Raw genomic sequence first — 22,338 nt, 5'->3', positions numbered from 1 at the left:
AACAAAGGACTTTTACAAAGCTAAAAAATGGTCAATTTTTGAGTGGCCGTCAATCATCTGATCTGAACTCAATTGAGCATTGCTTTTTATATGCTGAAGAGAAAACTGAAGGGGACTAGCCCCCAAAACAAACATGAGCTAAAGATGGCTGCAATTCAGGCCTGGCAGAGCACCGCCAGCAAAGACACCGAGCAACTGGTGATGTCCATGAATTGCAGACTTCAAGCATGCAAAGGATATGCAACAAAATACTAACTCCTTTCATTTACATTGACATTGCTGTGTTCCAAACATTATGGTGCCCTGCAATTGGGGGGGGGGGGGGGGGGGGGGGCTATGTATAAACACTGCTTAATTTCTACATGGTGACACCAAAATGTATAAAAATGGCCTTTATCAAAATCTGACAATGTGCACTTTAACCACGTGATTTTTTTTCTATTACAAATCTCAAATTGTGGAGTACAGAGGCAAATAAATAAATGATGAGTCTTTGTCCCAAACATTATGGAGGGCACTGTATAAATTTAGCAATTAAAAGCCTGGACTACTGATCACAAGACAAGTTTAAAACTTACCATAGCAACCTATCAATTCAAATTTAGATTAAACAAAAATCTGAAATAAAAGTTTGTAACAATTTGTAACAATGACCATAACAACTGGATTATTATTCAAACGGTTGTTTTGCTAAATTTGCTGTGCTCATTTTCCACCTTCTTTTAATATATTGAAATATGTTTTGCATTTCACTCCAGTCCCATAGCAATGACCTACAATGTCTTCTGAAACGATCTAGCAAGCAAAAATTCAAGGGACAATAAGAGAATGACAATAAATACTGGGTTTTATGGCAACATCCATTGACAATAGGCACCTTAAATAGGTTGATGTGATGTATTCATAAATTTAGAAAAATATTTAGCTGGTTAAGATGCAGTTTATATACTGTTCATCAACATTTTTTGTTCATTATATCAGTGTATTCCACTCATAATAAATTTATGCTTTGGTAAAAAGTTTTATACTGCATATGTAGCCAGAAATTAACATTTAATAAAACCAATACATGTGCCATCAGTGCACAATTTTGCGAAAAATGTTCAGTCACTCATACATTCAGTGCAGATTATCATCTGGATTTCAGTGCAGTTAGCACTCGACTTGATTCAGTGAAAACCTCTACAATTTTAATGAAGAACTCAACCATTATGGCACTAAAAGAACCATTACTTTGCGAGATTAAAGGGAACATTTGTGGAAGTTAGTGAGTTGTGGGTAGAAATATAAAAATTAAATCAAAACCATCCATTCATTGGTTTGCATGGAACCTGGACTGGATTTCCAATGAAGGCTAAAAGTACAGCTGTGCTAATATAGTGTTCAGAGTTAGCAGCCTTAACTTTCCTAAACCAACGTCAATTACTGTCTTCTGGTGGCTAGTTCTGCCATCAGACTTATCCTGATGGACATATCTTCAGGAGTGATTTGACAATGCAATTTCATAAATATGACAAATCACATTTCTATTGAATAATTTTAATTACATAGGCCAAAACAAAAATATCATATGCATTTGCTCATAGTTCTATTTAATCTTTGTTCCAATTTGTGATTCCACCAGGAAGAGAACTATCTCCCAAGATTGTTACATATCTCATTAAAGACAATTAACCCTCAATTATGACATAATGATTCATAATATTATGGACGGTTGAGTCACAGTCAAAAGGACGTTTGTACATCTCTGGAGTCCTGTGCTCTTCTTCCCTGTGGTGATAACATTCCCAACTGCGTTGGATCGGAATACCTGTTCTTATGATGAGGCACAAAGATGTGGATTTCCCTTTTCTACTCTGGTCAATGCCATATGTCTCTTTGTAAAGCAGTAATGCGGGCATAGCATTTACACGACAGAGGAAAGACACTCCAAATCTAGGACCATGCATTTTCAGTCAAATGTATCATGTATCACTTAAGACAAATTACAGGTTTCTATATCAGTGCATCCACCACTTGGAAATTTAGAGTTCAGATTTGAATTACTTAGGATTTTAAAACTTTACCAAAAATCTGGATATTCCATATGCCAATATTTATAAAAATAAAACTGAGTCAGTTACAATCATCATCCCTTCATTGGATTACATACCCATCAAACTTCATTTTTGCAGTTTGCTCTTTTACAGTTCTTAGGTATCCATTTTTTATACATAAAGTATTTGGCATTCAAACAGATCCCCTCACCCAACACCTAATTGGAGATACATCTGTCCCACAAGATTGAGAAAAGCAAAGTAAAATGAAGGACTAAAGGCATGCTTCAATAGCAACAACATTCAGAGGGCTAATTTTTGCTGTTGTTTGGTTTTATCCTGCATTTAATACCGAATCACACATTGGTCTACAAAACATCTGTAAGAATGGTAACTAGCCCATGATTTTGCCACTGCACCAAAGAGAACAAGTACAAACTAAGTTCCATATCATAATGATACAATGGAATAGTGCAATCTCTGACTTTACAATACTCTGTTTTATACACGCACTGTTAAAGCATGTGGGAAAAGGGATGGGTGCAGGTGCTGCTTTTAAACAAATTAAAGAGTGCACCAGAGATCACGTTTTGTTGAAGGCTAACTAAAATTAATCAAATATTGACATGTTGCATTAAAATGCTACTTTAAAATAGGAATATGATTTATACATTTATTGTACACTCAATTAGTGCAAGGCATTGTAGATAAATTACTCATCCATATCATCCAAGGAAGAAGAGTCCAACGATAATCCTTTGAACACAACTTCATTTTTATATAAAAGGTCCCATTTGAGGAAAAAGCCTGAATTATTGTCAAACATAACCTTGCTCGTTTATTTTAAATAACAGATTGACCCTCAGACATTTACACAACTAAGATTTGGACAAAGACATGTTCTTATCCTCAGTTGCTACGGAAAGACACTGAACTGGACTTCCATAGTTCACAGGTGCTTGTAAACATTGGATATTTTAGGTCCCTTTGATTAAAGCCTGGAACCGGTTCCATGGTGATGGTCATTTTCCCATTCGTTGCTCGCAAGCTGCAAACTGCTGGAGGGCAGAAAGAAACCTTTCATAATTTAAATTGATGTGTGAAGGCAATGATCTGTAGGGGAGAAAAGCAAAAACAAATTTGATTTTTTTCCCCCATCAAGTAAAGCACATATATAGAATTCAATATATTATATACCATATTCCTTAAATGTAGAATAGCACAAAATACAGAACAGGAACTGGCCCTTCAGTCCACAATGTCTGTGCTTAACATGATGCTAACTTCAACCGATTCCTTCTGCCTGTATGTCATCATTATCCCTTCAATCTCTGCACATTCATGCATTTATCCAAAAGCCTCTTAAACACCATCATTGTATCAGCCTCCATCACCACCCCTGGCAGCGTGTTCCAGCACACCTGTGTAAAAAAAAACTTGCCCCACACATCTCCTTTATTCCCTCTCAGACCTTATAGCCATGTCATCTAGTTATACAGTTTAACTATTTCCAACCCTGAGAAAAAAACTCCACACTATTTGTCCTTTCTATGTCTGTCATAATTTTATGAACTTCTCTCAGGTGTCCCCTCACCCTTTGACATCCAACCTCGTTCCTAATACCATCCAATCCAGAGAGCAGCCTGGTAACCCTTTTTCTGTGTTTCTGCAAAGCCTCCACATTCTACCTGTAATGGGGCAACCAGAACTGTACACAATATTCCAAATGTAGCTTCACCAAAGTTTTAGATGTCCTCATTATTAGACACAATGCAGGTGATTTTGACTTGTGTGACCCACCGGTCTCCAGTTGATCATTCACACCCACACAGACGAGGTCGCAATACCTTAGAACAGTCAAACTGGGCCATCAGGCTACAATGTCCCAAACAGGTAACTCTTAGATCAAGGGTTGCCAATACCCAACTTAAGGCAATGTATGGCGTAGGCAGAAAGTAGCCGCCAGAAGGAGTTCTAACCTTTAAGGGACCCCAAAAATTAATTTACACTTCCGTTGGGTGATCATCACCCAGAGCAGTAGACAAGACTGGGCAGCACCTGACCAACTTCAACCTAAAGAATGAAATGGGGATCCTAGGATTAATTTTAAATTGAAGTGGCCTACTGTCGAAAATAAGCAGGCACAATCAGTTACAGTGAGCTCCAAAATAGCACCCACAGCCCTGTCAATACAGTTTCTCATAGTGACGTTAGATTTGTAACTACTCGGTTCAGATCTCCTTCAGCTTACTGAAATCAATTCTCCCCCACAGCAATTTAAAAAAATATTATTATCTCTTAAATAGGTCATGATGCAATGATCAAGGTTTTGTAAGGTAACTTTGACCAATACAAACTACTTAAATTGAAGCACCCCTTCACTGATCTCTAAATGGCTTTGATAAAAGCAATGGGGAAGGGAGGACAGTGACCGAGCAGCTGATATCGACTGGGCCCATGACATTATCTTGAAGAATTCCTGCACTGATACCCTAAAGCTGGAATAAATGACTGAAACATTTTTCTTTGTTTGAGCAATGGCTCCAACCTTTAGAGTGCTTTCAACTTCACGCACATCGACTTCAATTTCACCAGTGCTTCTTTATGCTACTCCTGGTCAGATGTTGCTATGAATAGTCACTCTCGCCTCACCTCTGGAATTAAATTCTTTGGTCTACGTTTGGTCCAAGGCTCTCATCTTGTGTGGAGCTGAATGGCCCTGGTAAATCCAAACTGGGCAATGAGCAAATTAGTGGTGACGGAATGCCAGTGATAGGGCCATCAATGACATCTGATGATTGGGAGCAGGATCATTGAGTAGTAATTCACCAGACCTCCCAACATTTGATTTTACAAATTCAGAATTTTGATGTCCAAGATTCAGAATTTTACATCAGTATTCGTAATATGGCCCAGGAGTGGCAACTTTTCAGCAAAAAAAGTATGCACGCCAAATGCGTGTACGCGTTGCGCTACATTCACGTGTGAAAAACGACTATTATTTCCAACAGTCTGTAGTTCTTGGGGGACTACATGTACAATGTCAGGCTTATCATGAGTATATTCTGCTATTTATAGAAAGGTTATTGAACAGAAATAATTTTTACAACACAAAGAAAAAATTGTTTTGTTTTCTCTATTTTGCTTTTTCCTTACACAAAATGTATGATTAAGTTATGAAGAAAGAGTTTCATTTAAAACTACACATACCTAATTTCATTGAAGACATACTTGCTACAGTGGTCTTCAACAGCAAATCACAACAATCCATGTCTCTAATCGCTGACCCCAGTTCTGAAGAATAGTCACTAACTCATTGCATCCCTTCTAAAGCAACTATAACCTTCCTTAAAGAGACCAAAATTATATATAATGCTCCAGATATGGCCTCACCCACATAGCTGTAATAAGACATCTTTACTCCTGAAATCACAGGCCACAGAAATTAGAGATCCACACAGTAGGCTGTGTAACAGAGATATAGATTATTTGGCCCTTGAGATTGAATGGTTTTCAGACACATTAACCTCTAGTTAATTAACCCACTGGAAATTGGAGGAACAGCATCTCATATTTCGCTTGGGCAGCTTACAGTCCAGTGGTATGAACATTGACTTCTCTAACTTTAGATAGTTCCTCTGTCCCTCTCTTCCCCTCCCCCTTCCCAGGTCTCCTCCCACTGTCTTCCTGTCTCCACCTATATCCTTTCCTTGTCCCGCCCCCGACATCAGTCTGAAGAAGGGTCTCGACCCGAAACGTCACCCATTCCCTCTCTCCTAGACGATGCCTGACCTGCTGAGTTACTCCAGCATTTTGTGATACCTTCGATTTGTACCAGCATCTGCAGTTATTTTCCTACACAACCTCTAGTTATATTTCTTTATCAATACAAATTTCCTTCCATGAGTTTTAAAAAAAATGTTGGGTAGAAAGTACTTGTTTAGTGTTCCCCCCCCCCCCCCCCCCACCCTCCCCAATCATCACTGTCCCAACCCCCAAAGAACGTGATAACTCACTATGTTTACTTCAACAGCATATCCCTGTCCCACAAAACCAGCAGAATGATAAAAGTGTCTGCAGTTTCTCCTTTTACCACCCATTTGTTTGGCAATAATAAAAGCACTAGCTTGATAACTGACAATACTAATATATTGAACATTGATAAAATGCAGTACATCACAACCAATAGAGTCCTCAGCAGTACATAGCTACAATGCTTTAATCAAAGTATGTAACTTTAAACTCTCACGAAATACTTCCATGCCTTTATAATCTCTAAATAGACTTAAGATTAAACAATTTAAATTCCAAAAGGCACTTACATAATCTCAGTAAGCCTGATGTGCCAGGGCAGGAAACCAAGTGTGCTGCTTACAGGTCCAAATTTCAAAACTAGATCTGGGTCAGGTAAACCTGGGGAACCTTCCAAATAGGAAAAAAAGTGAAATAAGTTGAATACATGCATCAAGCGTATCATGTTACACAGCAGATGATACCCCAGGTAATTCTACAAGGGAAGACAATCAGTGAGCTGGTTAATGAACATCTACTTTAAACAAAACTAATGTGTCAAGAACAATGGCATAAAACTGCCTCCTGCTTCACAGGTGAGTCCAAACATGTTATAATTTTATTCCATTTTAACTTGACAATGCATCCAATATACACTGCTGAAAAAAACACTCCTATCTGAACCTTTTACAGAAGTGCTACTTATCATTGTATTTAAAGAGCATCATGAACGACTATTGCACTTTAGTGGTGAATTAGTGTAACAGGTACCACGCAGTTAGTTTGAGGGAGTATTAAAGCAAGGAACTACAGATTCTGGGTTATATCAAAGATAGAGACAAAATGATGGTCTAACTCAGCTGGTCAGGCAGCATCTCTGGAGAAAATAGATAGGTGACTTTCAGGTCAGGACCCTTCAGACTGATTGCAGCAGGGGGAGTGAAAGGAGGTGGGACAAATCACAGCTGGCAACTGACGACATCAGCGACGTGGCTTCCCCTATAGGCAGATTATTGGGCAAAGGTTCAATATAGAAGCAGGTGGGAGTCCAAAAGAGCAACATGTTTGTGAAGTGTGAAGCTAGTTAATAGACATTTAGTGGTGGGGTGTTGAAACTTGTGCAAGGCCAGCCAGGGTTCAGCGAGGTGTTTGTAGAAGTTATTTAAAATTGAAAAATTCAATGTTCTTACTGTTGGGTTGAAAGCTACCCAAGAGGATTCTGAGGTGCTGTTCCTCCTGTTGATCCTTGGTGGACCATGCACAAGCGTTCGGCAAAGCAAATCTGCTCTACGTTTGGTCTCACCAATGTACAGAAGCTTCCACTGGGAAAACTGGATGCTATTGATGAGTTTAGAGGAGGTGCATGTAAATCTCGCTCACCTGGAATGATTGCTGGGGTCCCCGGATGGACTAGAGGGAGAAGGTACAAGGACTGGTGTTACATCTCCTGCGGTTGCAGGGAAAACTATTTGAGCAAGGCAGTTTGGGTGGGAAGGGATGAGTGAACCAAGGAGTTGCGCAGGGACCAGTCTCTGCAGCTGGAAGAAAGAAAGGAAGATGTGATTGGAGGTGGGATCACGTTGGAGGTGACGGAAATGTCAGAGGACGATGTGATGGATGCAGAGGCTGGTGGGATGAAAGGCGAGGACCTTGTTGCGTCTGGAGGGAGAGGCGTGGGTGAGGGATCTATCTGTGACAGCCAGGGGAACCACATTCGCCAAAGGAGAACGACAACTCGGAAAGCCTTGTACGGAAAGCCTCATCCAGGAACCAGATGCAGCAGACACAGAAGAATTGAGAGGGGACAGCATCTTTGCAAGAGACAAAGTAGGAAGAAGTGTAATCCAGATAATTGCGTGTGTGTGTGTGTGTGTGAAAACAGTCATTTAAGGGAAGGCAGCATTTGCTTTTTTTTCCCCCAATGACAAGCTGCCCTCTAATATCATCTAAAAAAGGTGGCAGGTTTGATTTATTCATTGGTAACATCCAGCCTAATTTCACTACCTGCCGAGCATGGCATCTAATTTCTCAAACATCTTGTAGCATATAAAATATCAAACACAAGGAAAAATTTCTTCCAACTAACTTGATAAAACCAAAAACACCACTGGAGCAAATAAAACTGAAGGAACTTAGCTGATCATACCAAACTGACGTATAACCAAACTCTCCCCAGCGCCTGATCAAAACCAAATAATTCTTGGTGTCATCCAAGCTCACAAAATAATCGACCAATTACATTTCCACTATATCTGCAGGACTACCAATTCCATCTTCATAACACTGCTGTCAGCGACCCTTCAAATCTCCCACTGCTAATATCACCATACTCATCTAATCTAATACAATTCTGACCAGCTATCTTCCATTCTGCATTCATTTACACAATATTAAAAACCCTTTTGCGGGTAAGCAAACCTGCCAGTCTGAGCGGCGAACAAGTCTGCAAGGCAAAACGTGGCACTGAGCCGTGCCGAAGAGACCGACGTCAGGCAGAGCCGTGGTAGTAGGGGACTCCATCGTGAGAGGTATGGACAGGGGTCTCTGCGGCAACAAGCGGGATTCAAGGTTGGTGGGTTGCCTCCCTGGTGCCAGGATCCAGGACGTCACGGACCGAATGCGGAGCATCCTCAAGGGTGAAGGTGAGCAGCCGGAAGTGGTAGTGCATGTCGGGACAAACGACGTCAGGAAGTAGAGAAAAGATATTCTGCAGCGTGACTTTAGAGAGTTCAGAAGAAGGCTGAAAAGCAGGACCTCCAGGGTGGTTATCCCCGGTTTGCTCCCAGTTCCTCATGTTGGTGAGGGCAGGAACAGGGAGATGTGGGACCTGAATGTGTGGCTGAGGAGCTGGTGCAGGGGGCAGGGATTTTGATTCTTAGACCACTGGGATCTGTTTTGGGGTAAGGGTGGATTGTACAAAAGGGACGGGTTGCACCTCAACAGGCGGGGGACCAGCATTCTGGCAGGCAGGTTTGCCACTGCCACATGGGTGGTTTTAAACTAAATAATGGAGGGTGGTTTCAAATGGGATAGACAAGGATGGAGTTAAAGGGAGAGTATTCGAAAAATTAAGAAACACCCCAGAATTAACAGGACAGAAAGCTCACGAAGGAACAGGAGAGAATGGCCAAGTGCAATAGGAATCGATGTGAAGGGTGAGGTGAGCAAAGGATTAAAAGTACTATATATGAATGCACGAAGTATATGAAGTAAAGTGGATGAGCTTGAGGCTCAGCTAGAGATTGGTAGGTATGACATTGTGGGGATTACAGAGACGTGACTGCAGAAGGATCAGGACAGGGAATTGAATATTCAGGGTTATACATCCTATAGAAAGGACAGCCAGGTGGGCAGAGGAGGTGGGGTAGCTCTGTTGGTGAGGGATAAAATTTAGTCCCTTGCGAGATGTAGGGATGTAGAGTCACTGTGGATAGAGTTGAGGAATTGTAAAGGTACGAAGACACTAATGGGAGTTATCTACAAACCCCCAAACAGTAGCCTGGATATAGGGTGTAAGTTGTAGCTAGAGTTAAAATTGACATGTAACAAAGTTAATGCCACTATGGTTATGGGGGATTTCAATATGCAGGTAGACTGGGAAAATCAGGTTGGTTCTGGACCCCAAGAAAGGGAGTTTGTAGAGTGCCTCCGAGATGGATTTTTAGAGCAGCTTGTACTCGAGCCTACCAGAGAGAAAGCAATTCTGGATTTAGTGTTATCCAATGAACCAGATTTTATAAGGGAACTCAAGGTAAAGGAACCGCTTGGAGGTAGTGACCATAATATGATTAGTTTTAATCTGCAATTTGAGAGGGAGAAGGTTAAACCAGGAATGTCAGTGTTGCAGTTGAACAAAGGGGACTATGAAGGCATGAGAGAGGAGCTGGCAAAGGTCAAATGTTAAAGGATCCTAGCAGGAATGACGGTGGAACAGCAGTGGCAGGAATTTCTGGTTATAATCCAGAAGACGCAGGATCATTTCATTCCAAAGAGGAAGAAAGATTCTAAGGGGAGTAAGAGTCAACCATGGCTGACAAGGGAAGTTAGAGGTGGAATAAAACTAAAAGAAATGATAGCAAAGAGTAGTGAGAAGCCAGAGGATTGGGCAACTTTCAAAGGATAACAGAAGAAAGCAAAAAGGACAATACGGGCTGAAAAGATGAGGTACGAAGCGAAGCTGGCCAAGAATATAAAGGACAGTAAAAGCTTCTTTAGGTATGTTAAGAGAAAATGTTCCCAATGGTGGGGCAGTCTAGAACCAGGGGAGACAGTCTAAGGGGAGGCCATTTAAAACTGAGATGAGAAGAAACCTTTTCACGCAGAGTTGTGAATTAGTGGAATTCTCGGCCACAGAAGGCAATGGAGGCCAATTCACTGGATGAATTTAAAAGAGAGTTAGATAGAGCTCTAGGGGCTAGTGGAATCAAGGGATACAAGGAGAAGGCAGGCACGGGTTATTGATTGTAGATGATCAGCCATGATCACAATGAATGGCGGTGCTGGCTCGAAGGGCCAAATGGCCTCCTCCTGCACCTATTTTCTATGTTTAAGTCTTACTCACTTACAACCACGAATCTGTTAATCTGCATTGATCCCCTGGTTTGATAATGTTTTAATTGTACAACCATCATCCTCAAATTTGAATATCTCCAGTCACCATGCCCTCACTTATAACCTTCAGCCATATTGAAAGAACAGCGTTCTTATAATTCAGATATCTGACTTTTGCAATGCAAAATTGTTTAATAAATCTGCTATGAAGCACAAGGACATTTGTAATTGGAAATGGATACAATGAATGATGGCGGATCAATGGCTACCTGCTTATTTTCCCAACTAGTATGTATCATGCATAATACTACGATAACTGACCATGTTTATACTTTTGTTAGGACCATTCACGATTACCCTCAGCTCATTTAATTTAGAAGTGCTGAGAAAGTCAGAACTATAGTGTGAAAACAGGCCCTTCAGGCTAACATGTCTCATCTGCACTTGTCCCACCCATCTTTGGCCCATATCCCTCCAGACCCATCCTATCCATGTATCTGTCTATATGTTTCTTAAACATTGCAATAGTACCTGCCTCAACTCCCTCCACTGGTAGTTCATTCCATACACCTACACCCTTTGTGTGAAAAAGTTACCCCTCAGATTCTTATTAAATCTTTCCCTCCTCATATTAAACCTTTGTCCTCTGGTTCTCGATTCCCTACTCTGGGCAAGAGACTCCGAGTCTACCCGATCTATTCCTCTCATGATTTTATACACCTCTATAAGATCACCCTTCATCCTCCTGTGCTCCAGGGAATAAAGTCCTAGCTTGCTCAACCTCTCCTCATAACTCACGCCCTCGAGTCCTGGCAACATCCTCGTAAATCTGCTCTGTACCCTTTCCAGCTTGACAACATCTTTCCTATAACATGGCGCCCAAAACTGATCACAATACTCCAAATGCAGCCTTGCCAACACCTGTACAACTGTAACATGACCTCCCAACTTCTGACTGATGGCCAATGCGCCAAAAGCCTTTTTGACCACCCTATCGATCCATGACGCCACTTTCAATAAACTATGTACCTGTACTCCTAGATCCCTCTGCTCTAGAACACTCCCCAGAGCCCTACCGTTTACTGTGTATGTTCTGCCCATGTTAATGTTCCCAAAATGCAACACCTCACATTTCTCTGTATTAAATTCTATCAACCATTCCTTCAGCCCACCTGCCCAACCGGTCAAGATCCTGCTGCAATTTTTGACAACCACTATCTACTATACCACCCACTTGTGTGTTATCTGCAAACTTGCTTGTCAAAGTAGTAAAATAGATGACCATGTATGTGTATTAAATAGTTAACTATTTGGATTTAAATTTAATTCAATTCAATTTAAATCTAGGAAATAAAGTAGGCAGAAGGCGTGGCCATGAAACAATGAAAAAACACAGATTTTGTGATGCTACAAATTATGTCACTTAGAACCAAATTGACGGAAACTATTCTAATTAATAATACATTTGATAAATATTTGAGTATTAAATTTTATTAAATACAAACAATAAATTTCAAGTATGAGGAATTATTTTTAAATAAAGCAATTAAATTAACATTTCAATAGATTGAATAACAGCATATCACTGTCATAAATGTTTTTTTTAAAGATGCAATCTGAAGACATTTTCAAAGGATGCAAGCAAATTACAGATTTACGTTCCTTCCACTGACCAGCAGGTGGCACTCACCTCTGAGTAAACTGTCCATGATATTCACATTTAGATCAGTAGACCTTCTTTGCTGTTGAGCAACTAACTGACAATACTTCTTAGCAGCTTTCACTATATTGGCTTTCCCATCATCAGGTGAAAGCACTTTCACTGTGGTCGGACAACATAAAACTGAAACAAGGTAAACAAAAACGTAATATGTCAATTGCAATGTTTAAATGAAATAAAAACATGCAAAGATAATGGTGCTCAAATGGGTAAAGTATAAGATTTTGTCAGCTACATGTCTTTGATTTTACGATGTAGCTCATATCATTACCCCAAAATTACTGGTTGGAAAACAGGAAGGTATCAGATAACCCAGGTGTCCTGCTTCACGAGCTGTTGAAAGCAAGCAGTCAGATGCAGCTTGAAGTTATGGCAAATGACCTGCACTGAAAGAGGATTTGAGTAATGGAGTGGTTAGCTCCCATCTGAAGTTTTGGGGCAGTTTTTGAGCCCCTTATCTGAGCAAGGGTGTTCTTGTCATGGAGGTAGTGCAACAAAGGTTTACTAGACTGATTTCTGGGAGGTGTATGGAGAGATTGGGTAAGTTAGGCTTAACTTCACTGGAGTAGAAGAATGAGATGGAACTTCTTAGAAATCTGTAAAGTCCTAACAGGAATTGATAGATGAGACCCTTGCAATTTACAATGTCTGGAAGGCTGAGAACCAGGATCACACACTCAGCATATAGGCATGCCATTTAAAAGAGAGATCAGGGGAAATACTTTCACCCAGAGGGTGGTTTACCTGCAGAATTCAATACCATAGAAGCCAATAAGCGGTCATTAAATATATTCAAAGGTAGTAGACATATTCCTTAATGCTAAACAGAATAACAATAGTGAAATGGATTATGAACCATTATTTCATTGAATGATGAAGCCTGCTCCTATTTTCTATCTATGTGTCGAACAACTGTATTTTAAATATTTTTAATACATCCAAGATGAAAATCATTGGACTTTTATCACATTGCCCTGTGTAAGGATTTGCGATAAGACTTTAGTAAGGGAATGGACCATATGATTTTCAGAAAATGCAACTGAAAATTTGCCATATTCAATAAACATCGTCAAATGTTACTCACCTTGTTCAATTTTCCTGGTACTATTTAAAAATTCCGTAGAATACTTTGAAGAATCCAGACCCAGTAATTCTTGTTGCTGTTTTAAGATTTCCTCCATAAGCCTGGAATTGTTTCTCTTGAAAATACCTGAAAAACACACCAGTCACATCAGGTAAAATGATTAAAAACAGTGATTACAATAGGCAAAACAACAGCAAGGGAGACAATACTACTACTAAAGCAGCTGATACCAGCCAGTGACTTTTCTCAAGGACATCTGTGAGCAATAGAGCCCTCATTTGAGAAACAATAGTCCCCAGGAACAAATGGCAAGATATAAAAGCCAATTTGCAGAGCATATTATTAAAGACAGAAAACCATTAGCATTTTCATTTTGGGTATCCATGACAAAAAACTTTCGCACACTTCGGAAGAGTTTAGTGAACAGCATCACATTTACGCAAGTACCTCTTTTACCAGTAAAGATATAGTGTACATGAAGAAAGGTGAAATACAACCCTGTTTGCTGTCTTTGTGTTGAACAAAAATGTAGTCTCAATATCTTCAAGCTAAAGAATAACTGATTAGTTAAAAATAAATTGCTTGCAGGACCTAACTGTATTTACAATAATCCCAGCTCTGTTAGCACAAACATTATGACACCAGACAGGTTGGGTCTTAGGGTGCAGGAAAAGAGAGCGGTATCAGAAGGATGTCGGAGAAAACCCATGTATCTATGGGGAGAACGTACAAGCGCCATACAGACAGCACTCATAGTCGGGATCAAACCCAGGTCTCTGGCGCTGAAAGCGCCATAAGCAGCAACTCTACCGCTGTGCCACCGTGCCGCCCTAATTAATGATGCCAGTTGAGAAGTTAGAGGTGATACACATGTTTGATCACTTTCGTCTATCTGCTGAAGATATTTCCACAGCAATGTTGGCAGTTCCAGAATTTTAACACAGCAATAAGAGTGAAATGTTCACATGAAAATTGGAAGGCCACTGAAGGTCACATGAACAGCTTAATACAGTCAAGTCCTGGAGCACAGGTTTTCAGCACTGAGCTGCCTGGGTGCGATGGTGCAGGCTGCGATGGATCATCTACTTAACACTTCTGGCTAAAAGGTATTGCAAATCCTTCAAGTGTTGTTTGAACTCATGCTAGTTTCCACCACCCACAGAGGATGGAAATATTCATAGGTCTCATTCAATCATGTTTAAACATCTAGCACTATTCATGGCAGTACAGTAGAGCCTTGATCTGATCCATTGAATGCAAGATCATGCAGCACTGTTGCAACATGCTACCTTCTGTTTGTAATAGCACATATTTGTCCCATTGGGCAAAAGGTTTAGAAGTGTGAAAACACATACCTCTAGATACAGAGGGTTTCTTCCCAGCTGTTATCAGGCAACTGGACCACCTTACCAACAACTAGACAGCAGTCCTGAGCTACTATCTACCTCATTGGATACTCTTGGACTCTCTTGGATCGGACTTTGCTGGACTTTATCTTGCACTAAACATTATTCACATTATTCCCTTTATCATGTATCATCTATACACTGCGGGTTGCTCGATTGCAATAATCTTTCTGTGTTATCTTTCCGCTGACTGGTTAGCACACAACAAAAGCTTCTCACTGTACCTCGGTACATGTGACAACAAACTAAACACAATAAGCTTTTATGTTGTGGCTTAAACAGGTTAGTAGCTCATTAGTTATGGTAGTTCAGCTGCCGCAACACTCTTAAATTCATTATTTCTCCAAAGTGGCTTGTACACTTCACTATAATGGCAGAAGAGCTGCACCTAGCCACAGGGTTATGAAATGTGGTGAAATATCATTCCTTGCTATTGGCCCTTTTATTTCAATAACTGGCAAGATATTTTGTCCAAAGATAAAGGACCTGATTGCATTCTGTAACAGTGTAATGGAGGGCAATCAATCAGATGTGAGAAATCGATCACGGCTTTAAACAGATTTATGGCTAATATTTAAGCACTCCTGGATAACAAAACCACATCAAACAGATAATTTATGTTTTCAACTGCAATTTCAGAAAGTTAAGTCGTCTTTTGACACTGTTAATTATAGATTCAACTCATCAAATCCTGGTTTATTAGTCCCGTTGACGCTTGCATAATGCAATCAAACAATAGTATTGGACACAGGCGTATACAGATTGATATATTTTGATAGATTTATTTTTATTATTCTGCTACCATGAGCAGCAGAACTAACTTCGACAATTACACTAAAAATGTGCTCAGGCAACTATTCAATCAACAGTTACAACAAGATGTGTTCCTTGTCGTTCTCCAACAGTGTCAATGGAGGGGGAGTTCACTTTACAATCAAGTGCTTGATATTGCTGGACAAGGTACTCTGTTGGCTGTCATTGTTTTTTTCCAAATCATGAAATAACTCAACGCACAAACTTTTATCAAATCTGCGCAGATGCAAGCCACACAGTCATCAACACAGATTTTAAGCAAATTTTAATTCTATATCCCAAATTTTGGTAGTTATTTGCAAATTCCATTTGGAAGAATCTCAATTACCCTCCCTGCCAATACGCAAGGGTCACCAGCACGTGACTTGCGACAAATATACTTTGGTTTATGGGACAAAATACAATACGATGAGTAGTTTAAGCATGAATTATAGAAATCATTAAATGGTATTTTAAATCCAAGAAAAAAGCTGCTATATTTGCCAGAGAAAGCAGTAAAACCAAGGATTGAAAATATTTTACAAATCAAAGGATAAGCAAAAGATGAATAAGGGGCAAACCAGAAAGAAACAAAAATAGACTGTAAAAGCTTCTACACAGATGCAAAAAAGACAATACTTGTTACAGCAAATTTGGATTTCCTAAAGACAGAAATGGGAGAATATTTAAGTTGGAAGAAAAATATGGCAGAGGAATTAAACAAATACTTGTGCTGCATTTCATGGGAACTGACAAAAATCACCACAGAAATACTGAAGATCCAATGGCCAGCACAAATGAGGAAATAAAATAAATTGGAGAGATCAATTAGCCTAAAAACTGATGAGCTCCAAAGATCATATGATGATCATCATCAGAGTTTTGAAATAGGTGCCAATCAAGATAATGGATGTTATCATCTTCCAACATTCTATAGATCATGGAGTGATTCCTGCAGTTGGAATGCAGCAACTGGGACATCACTATTTAAGAAAGGGATGAGAACATTTAGTGACCTATTAGTCTAATGTTAGTAGTTGGGAACTACTAAAATCCATCATAAAAGATAAGGTATAATAACATTTTGAAAATATGATTGAGCAGATCCAGCAATGGGTTTTATGAAAAAGAAATTGCATTTGGCTAGTCTATAGAAGCTCTTTCAGGATGTATTTAATGTAGTAGATAAAGGAAAATCAGTAGATGTGTTGTGATGGAGTCACACAACATTGACAGGCTCTTCAACCCACTTAGCCCATGATGATCATCAAACACTTAATCTCATTTTATTCACCTAACATTACCATAATTCTCCCAGATTCTACCACTCACCTACATAATAGCAGCAAATTACAGCGGCCAAATAATCTATCAAGCTGCATGTCTGCAGGCCACAGGCAGAAACAGAAGCATAAGGAGGAAGCCAGAGCATCTGAAGGAAATCCACTCAGTCACAGGAAGAATATACAAACTTGACAAAGACAGCATTAAATGTTAAGATTGTACCCGGATTGCTGGAGCTGTGAGGCTGAACCATTCTATTTCCAGAAAGCTTTCAAGAATGCCTCATGCAATAAATTGACAAACAAGATTAGGACACATGGAAGAGGTGCAATATACTAGCATGGATTGAAAGTTGATTAACAGAAAGAAAGCAGGATCCATCTCAGGTTGGTAGACCTGAATACTACAGAAATTGATGCTTGGGGATCCAACTATTCAAAATTTATATCAACAATTTGCCAAAATGAAATATGGTATTTAGAAGTTTATTGATAACACAAAAATAAGTGTGAAAGTGAGGATAAAGGCATGCAAAAACATGGAGGATAGACTAAAATGTGGAAAAATGTGTGGCTATTCATTGTTGTAAAGAAAACAGATGTTTTTTTAAAAGATAAGAGTTTAGTAAAAATTGATGCTCAAAGGGACTTGTGGCCTTGCACATAAGTCACGTAGCTAACATTTTTGGGAAGTAGACAGATTATTTGTTAATCTTTACTGTGTTAAGATTTGATTATACGAGTAAAGATATATTATTACAATTACATAGGGACATGACAATGCACCTTAAAATTGTGAACATATTTGGTCTCCTTTCCCAACAAAGGTTATAGTTGAGATAGAGGGGGTAGAGCGAGAATTCTCCAAATCATATCCTGGGATGACTGGTCTGTGTTGTTAAGAGTGATCCACTAGGCTGGGCTTCCATTCTCCAAAATTTACAAGAATGAGACAACTTAATTGAAACATACAACATTATTATGGATCTCAGACTAAATGCAGGGAGGATGTAATCCATGGCTAAGTAATCAACTATTAGGGGAAAAGAGGAAGCAGATCATCCACAATCTTGAACGGAAAAATGAGATTGAGGAACTGCATGGCCTTCTCCTGCTCCAAGAGTCATAGAGTCGAGTCAGAGTCTTACAGAGTGGAAACAGGCCCTTCGGCCCAACTTACCCACACCGGCCAATATGTCCTATTTACACTAGCCCCACCTGCCTGCATTTGGCCCATATCCCTCTAAACCTGTCCTATCCATCCATCGACCTTAAATATTGCAATAGTGTCTGCCTCAACTACCTCCTCCAGCAGCTCACTCCATACACCCATTTCTTAACAGGAATACACCTATTCCTGTTTGTCATAACATCAGGAAAGGAATAGCAAAAAACCCTACAATTATTTATTATAACAATCTAACAGCTAAACTCAGTGTCTGGTAGCCAATTTGAGCTCAAAGGGTCACAAAACAAGCATCAGCATATAGCCGGAAACAGGCCCTTCGGCCCACTGAGTCCGCCCAACCAGCAATCCCCGCACACCAACACGATCCTACACACACTAGGGACTATTTAAATTTATACTAAGCCAATTAACCGATAAACCTGTTCATCTTTGGAGTGTGGGAGGAAACCAAAGAACTCGGAAAAAACACACGTGGGAGAACGTACAAACTGGCTAACAAAGCAAGCAGAAAGTTGTTCAAGGTCTTAAATTTAAAAGCTGTGTCAACCCGATAAAATTAGTGTTACATCAGTAAAAATAAATATTAAATATCCTGTAAATTGATTTTTCAATTAAGTACTGTAAAGAGTTCATATATAAGTCACCAACAGCCAATGATAAAAAAAGTTTTAGCTTAATTAAAATAGAAGTAAAATAAAGACCAAACTAAACTTGCTAATTACTAAGATGTAACCTATAATTCTTCTGTGGTCAATAAAAAGAAAACATACCAAGGTGAATGCTGAATACAATTACAAATGCAAAGAACAGTGACAACAACAACTAAGCCCAACTAGAGTTCCAATGTATTTTCCATAATCGTATTAAAATAAAGTCCAGAAGTCATCCTATTGATAAACAATAAAATTATATCACATTGAAACAAGTGCATTTTAAAAGTAAAATTTAACAAATCTCGTTTATAAGAGGACAAAAACCATGACAAATGGGCAGTTTCAATAACATGGTTTGCTCTTGTTGGCCTCCAACAATACTGCAATTTGATCTCTTTGGCCCATTTGGGCAGCCAGATGTGAACACGGTTCACCTCCTCCTCCTAAACACTAAACCTTTGTTAATGCAATATTTGTTAACCTCTGCAAATTAATCTCAATCCCTGGTAGGTGGTTTACTTCTTCACATAAACATAAATGTTACCGTCAAATCAAAATAACTTGCTCACAGAGAAGGCACAAAATGCTGGAGTAACTCAGCGGGACAGGCCGCATCTCTGGAGAGAAGGAATGGGTGATGTTTTGGGTCGAGACCCTTCTTCAGATATCACGAGAGGATTTGAGTTTAGGACCAAGGAGGTCCTACTGCAGTTGTACAGGGCCCTGGTGAGACCACACCTGGAGTATTGTGTGCAATTTTGGTCTCCTAATTTGAGGAAGGACATTATTTAAGAATAAGGGGTGGGCCATTTAGGACTGAGATGAGGAAAAACTTTTTCACCCAGAGTGTTGTGAATCTGTGCCACAGAAGGCAGTGGAGGCCAATTCACTGGATGTTTTCAAGAGAGAGTTTGATTTAGTTCGTAAGGCTAAATGAAGCAAGGGATATGGGGAAAAAGCAAGAACGGGGTACTGATTTTAGATGATTAGCCATGATCATATTGAATGGCGGTGCTGGCTCGAAGGACCAAATGGCCTACTCCTGCACCTATTTTTCTTTGCCCTCTCCCAATCTTTTCACATGTCTTCTCCTTCTGATCACGACATAAAAATGTTCAATTGATGAAGTGTTTGGTCATCTACCCTAATATCGAAGTAGCTTGCCACTAATTTTGGGTTCATTCAAGGCACTGCAGAAATGGAAACTTAACTAAGGTCTAAAGTAAAAAAACACGATAAAATATAAAACGTTGAAATTTCATTATTATGCATTTGTCCCTCGAGAACAGGGATAAATAAATATCAAAATATTTAAGTACGTAATCATTTGTCAGGATGGCATTTTCAACTAAACCGTCATGCGCGGGTCAGCTGACGTTCATTAAAAGTATCTTTTTCTGCTGAGGGACCATTGACCCGAAACAAATTTCCCCCCTCTCCATAAGTGGTGTTTGCACTATCGAGGAGTTTCAGATTTACAACATCGACAGTGTTTAGCCTTGATTTCTACAATCAACCTTTATTAATGATAACGTGTCATTTGGTAAACCACCCACCACCAAAAAAATCTCTCCTGTCCATTGCACGTTTCACTCGAGCAAACCATTGCACCGACATGAAGTAATGTGAAAGGCACAGTCATCTGATTTGAGAAAAATCCAGAGTGTATTATAAAATAAAATGGATCATCCGAATGAAATTCTTACTTGTAACAGCATTCAGGTCAATAAACACAGTACTCATTGATAACATCATAAACAGAAAAAGTTCAATAAATGATTTAAAAAAAATAATGTTGGAACAAACAAGCTTTTAATTGCAGAAATAAGTTCACACTCAGACCTCCTCGTTAGTGCGTTTGCAACGACGCTTACCTTGGTTGTCATAGACGCTGACATAGGAGATGCCCACGGCCATGCACCAGACCACCAGGCTGGCGATGTCGGTGTAACTGCTCTCTTCCTCTGTGACCACCAGCCCCAGGTGCAGCGGCAGCTTCTTCAGCCCGCGCCCGTCCGCCCGCCAGCGCGCGCGGCGGCTCTGTCCTTTGTTGCGGGCGTCCTGGGAGCCGCGCGCCAGCAGCGCCGCGTTCCACCGCGCCCAGGCGCACATTCCACGGCGGAGCCAGGCGCCCAGGGTCCGCTGCAGCCACAGCAAGGCGTGCAGCAGCCGCCACACCAACTCAAACACTGCCATTGCCTCCCCTGCCTGCCGTGCAAGCGCAGGGCCAAGCCCAAGGCGAGCCACACCAACACCACACAGCTGCTTAACTGGATGCAAACGGGTCTGATCGAAATGTCACATTTGAGGAAAGAGGGGGAAGCCAGGTTACCCGCTCAGTAGTTACTTTCTCAGAACGATTGCAAATCATTGGAACTCCCCAAACATAGCGGCGCCATCTTTACTCGGTTTTAAAACAAGCGTTAACTTTCACCTTTGACTTTTGCAACACATGGAGCGCGGGTATTGGTTCGCAGGCTTTTCCCACCGCCGTGCAGTTCAAGCATTGGGTGACAGCGGCAAGAACAGCATCGCACTCTCACAGCCAAACCTCCAGCGCCCCCTAAGCAGGCAGAGCCGAACTCAGAAACGCAACCGTTGTCTTCAAATCAGTGCAACTGCTGATGGAATGAACCAGAGCACTAAGTAATGGACCCATCCATGGAACTGCTTAAGCTGCTGTATTTCTACTGTGTTTTATATTGGGTAACCGAGCACGCTGGCACCTTCCAACCATATTTTTTTTAAACTGCATTGCACTGCGACATAGACAGGCCAGTGGAAAAAAAACTTGGTAAAAACAGAAGATAGACACAAAATGCTCGAGTAACAGCGGGTCAGGCAGCATCTCTGGAAAAAAGGTGTAGGTGATGTTTCGGGTCGAACCCCTTCTTCAAATCTGTAAATACAGATGTGTTTTTTTGTAGTGCAGTGATTGATGCAAATTGCTCCTGAATGAAGGGCAACCATGAATATATGGTGTTTTTGGATCTCCATTTCTATTGACTATTGCTGTAATCCCATTCACTCATGATCACTGTGCTCACTGACCCACGTTAGTTCCCAATCAGGCAATGCTTTTGTATTGACGTTTTCGTCCATGACTTTGAAATCCTTCTGTAGCCCAGATACTCAATTTCTCTGCAGCATATTCTGACTGCAATCCTCAAAAAATACCGTGTCCCTCTAATTAAGTTCTGATGCACATTCCAAAATATTGCTGAGGGGTACAAGAGATTGCACATGCTGAAATTTTAAGCAAAAACACAACGTGTTGGAGGAACTCAGCAGGCCAGGCAACATCTGTGGAGGGAAATGGACAGACAACACTTCGAGTCACAACCCTCACCAGATGGGAAGCGACTGGGCCAAAGGGCCTATTCTTGTGCTGTACTGTTCTATGTTTTAAGGGCCCTGACCCAAAATGTCTGTACATATCCCTCCACAGATGCTGCCTAGCTTGCTGAGTTCCTCCAGCATTTTGTTTTGTTTTCTCAAATATTACTGCATTATTGATTACATAATGTGGTTTAGTCAAAATTCCATTGTTGGAATATCTGTGGGGTGGGTGTCTTACTAAATCAATTGAATTGGTATTGTCGTTAAACGACTA

At 40.3% G+C, this 22,338-nt stretch overlaps 1 protein-coding gene across 1 annotated transcript; it reads right to left on the bottom strand.

Annotated features, from left to right (window-relative positions):
- Positions 1-382: 382 nt before the first annotated feature.
- Positions 383-21,147, bottom strand: nus1 (NUS1 dehydrodolichyl diphosphate synthase subunit). The gene is made up of 5 exons (XM_078399616.1): positions 20,600-21,147; positions 13,403-13,528; positions 12,289-12,441; positions 6,359-6,458; positions 383-3,149 (listed from the first exon to the last, which is right to left on the bottom strand). Exons 1-5 carry the CDS (start codon positions 20,919-20,921, stop codon positions 3,059-3,061), a joined length of 792 nt encoding a protein of 263 aa, XP_078255742.1. The 5' UTR covers positions 20,922-21,147; the 3' UTR covers positions 383-3,058.
- Positions 21,148-22,338: the final 1,191 nt, after the last annotated feature.

This window comes from Rhinoraja longicauda, chromosome 5, assembly GCF_053455715.1.
Source record: "Rhinoraja longicauda isolate Sanriku21f chromosome 5, sRhiLon1.1, whole genome shotgun sequence".
Classification (NCBI taxonomy): Eukaryota; Metazoa; Chordata; class Chondrichthyes; order Rajiformes; family Arhynchobatidae; genus Rhinoraja; species Rhinoraja longicauda.
Note: the sequence above shows the minus strand (reverse complement) of the source record. Positions and strands in the feature narration are given on the sequence as shown.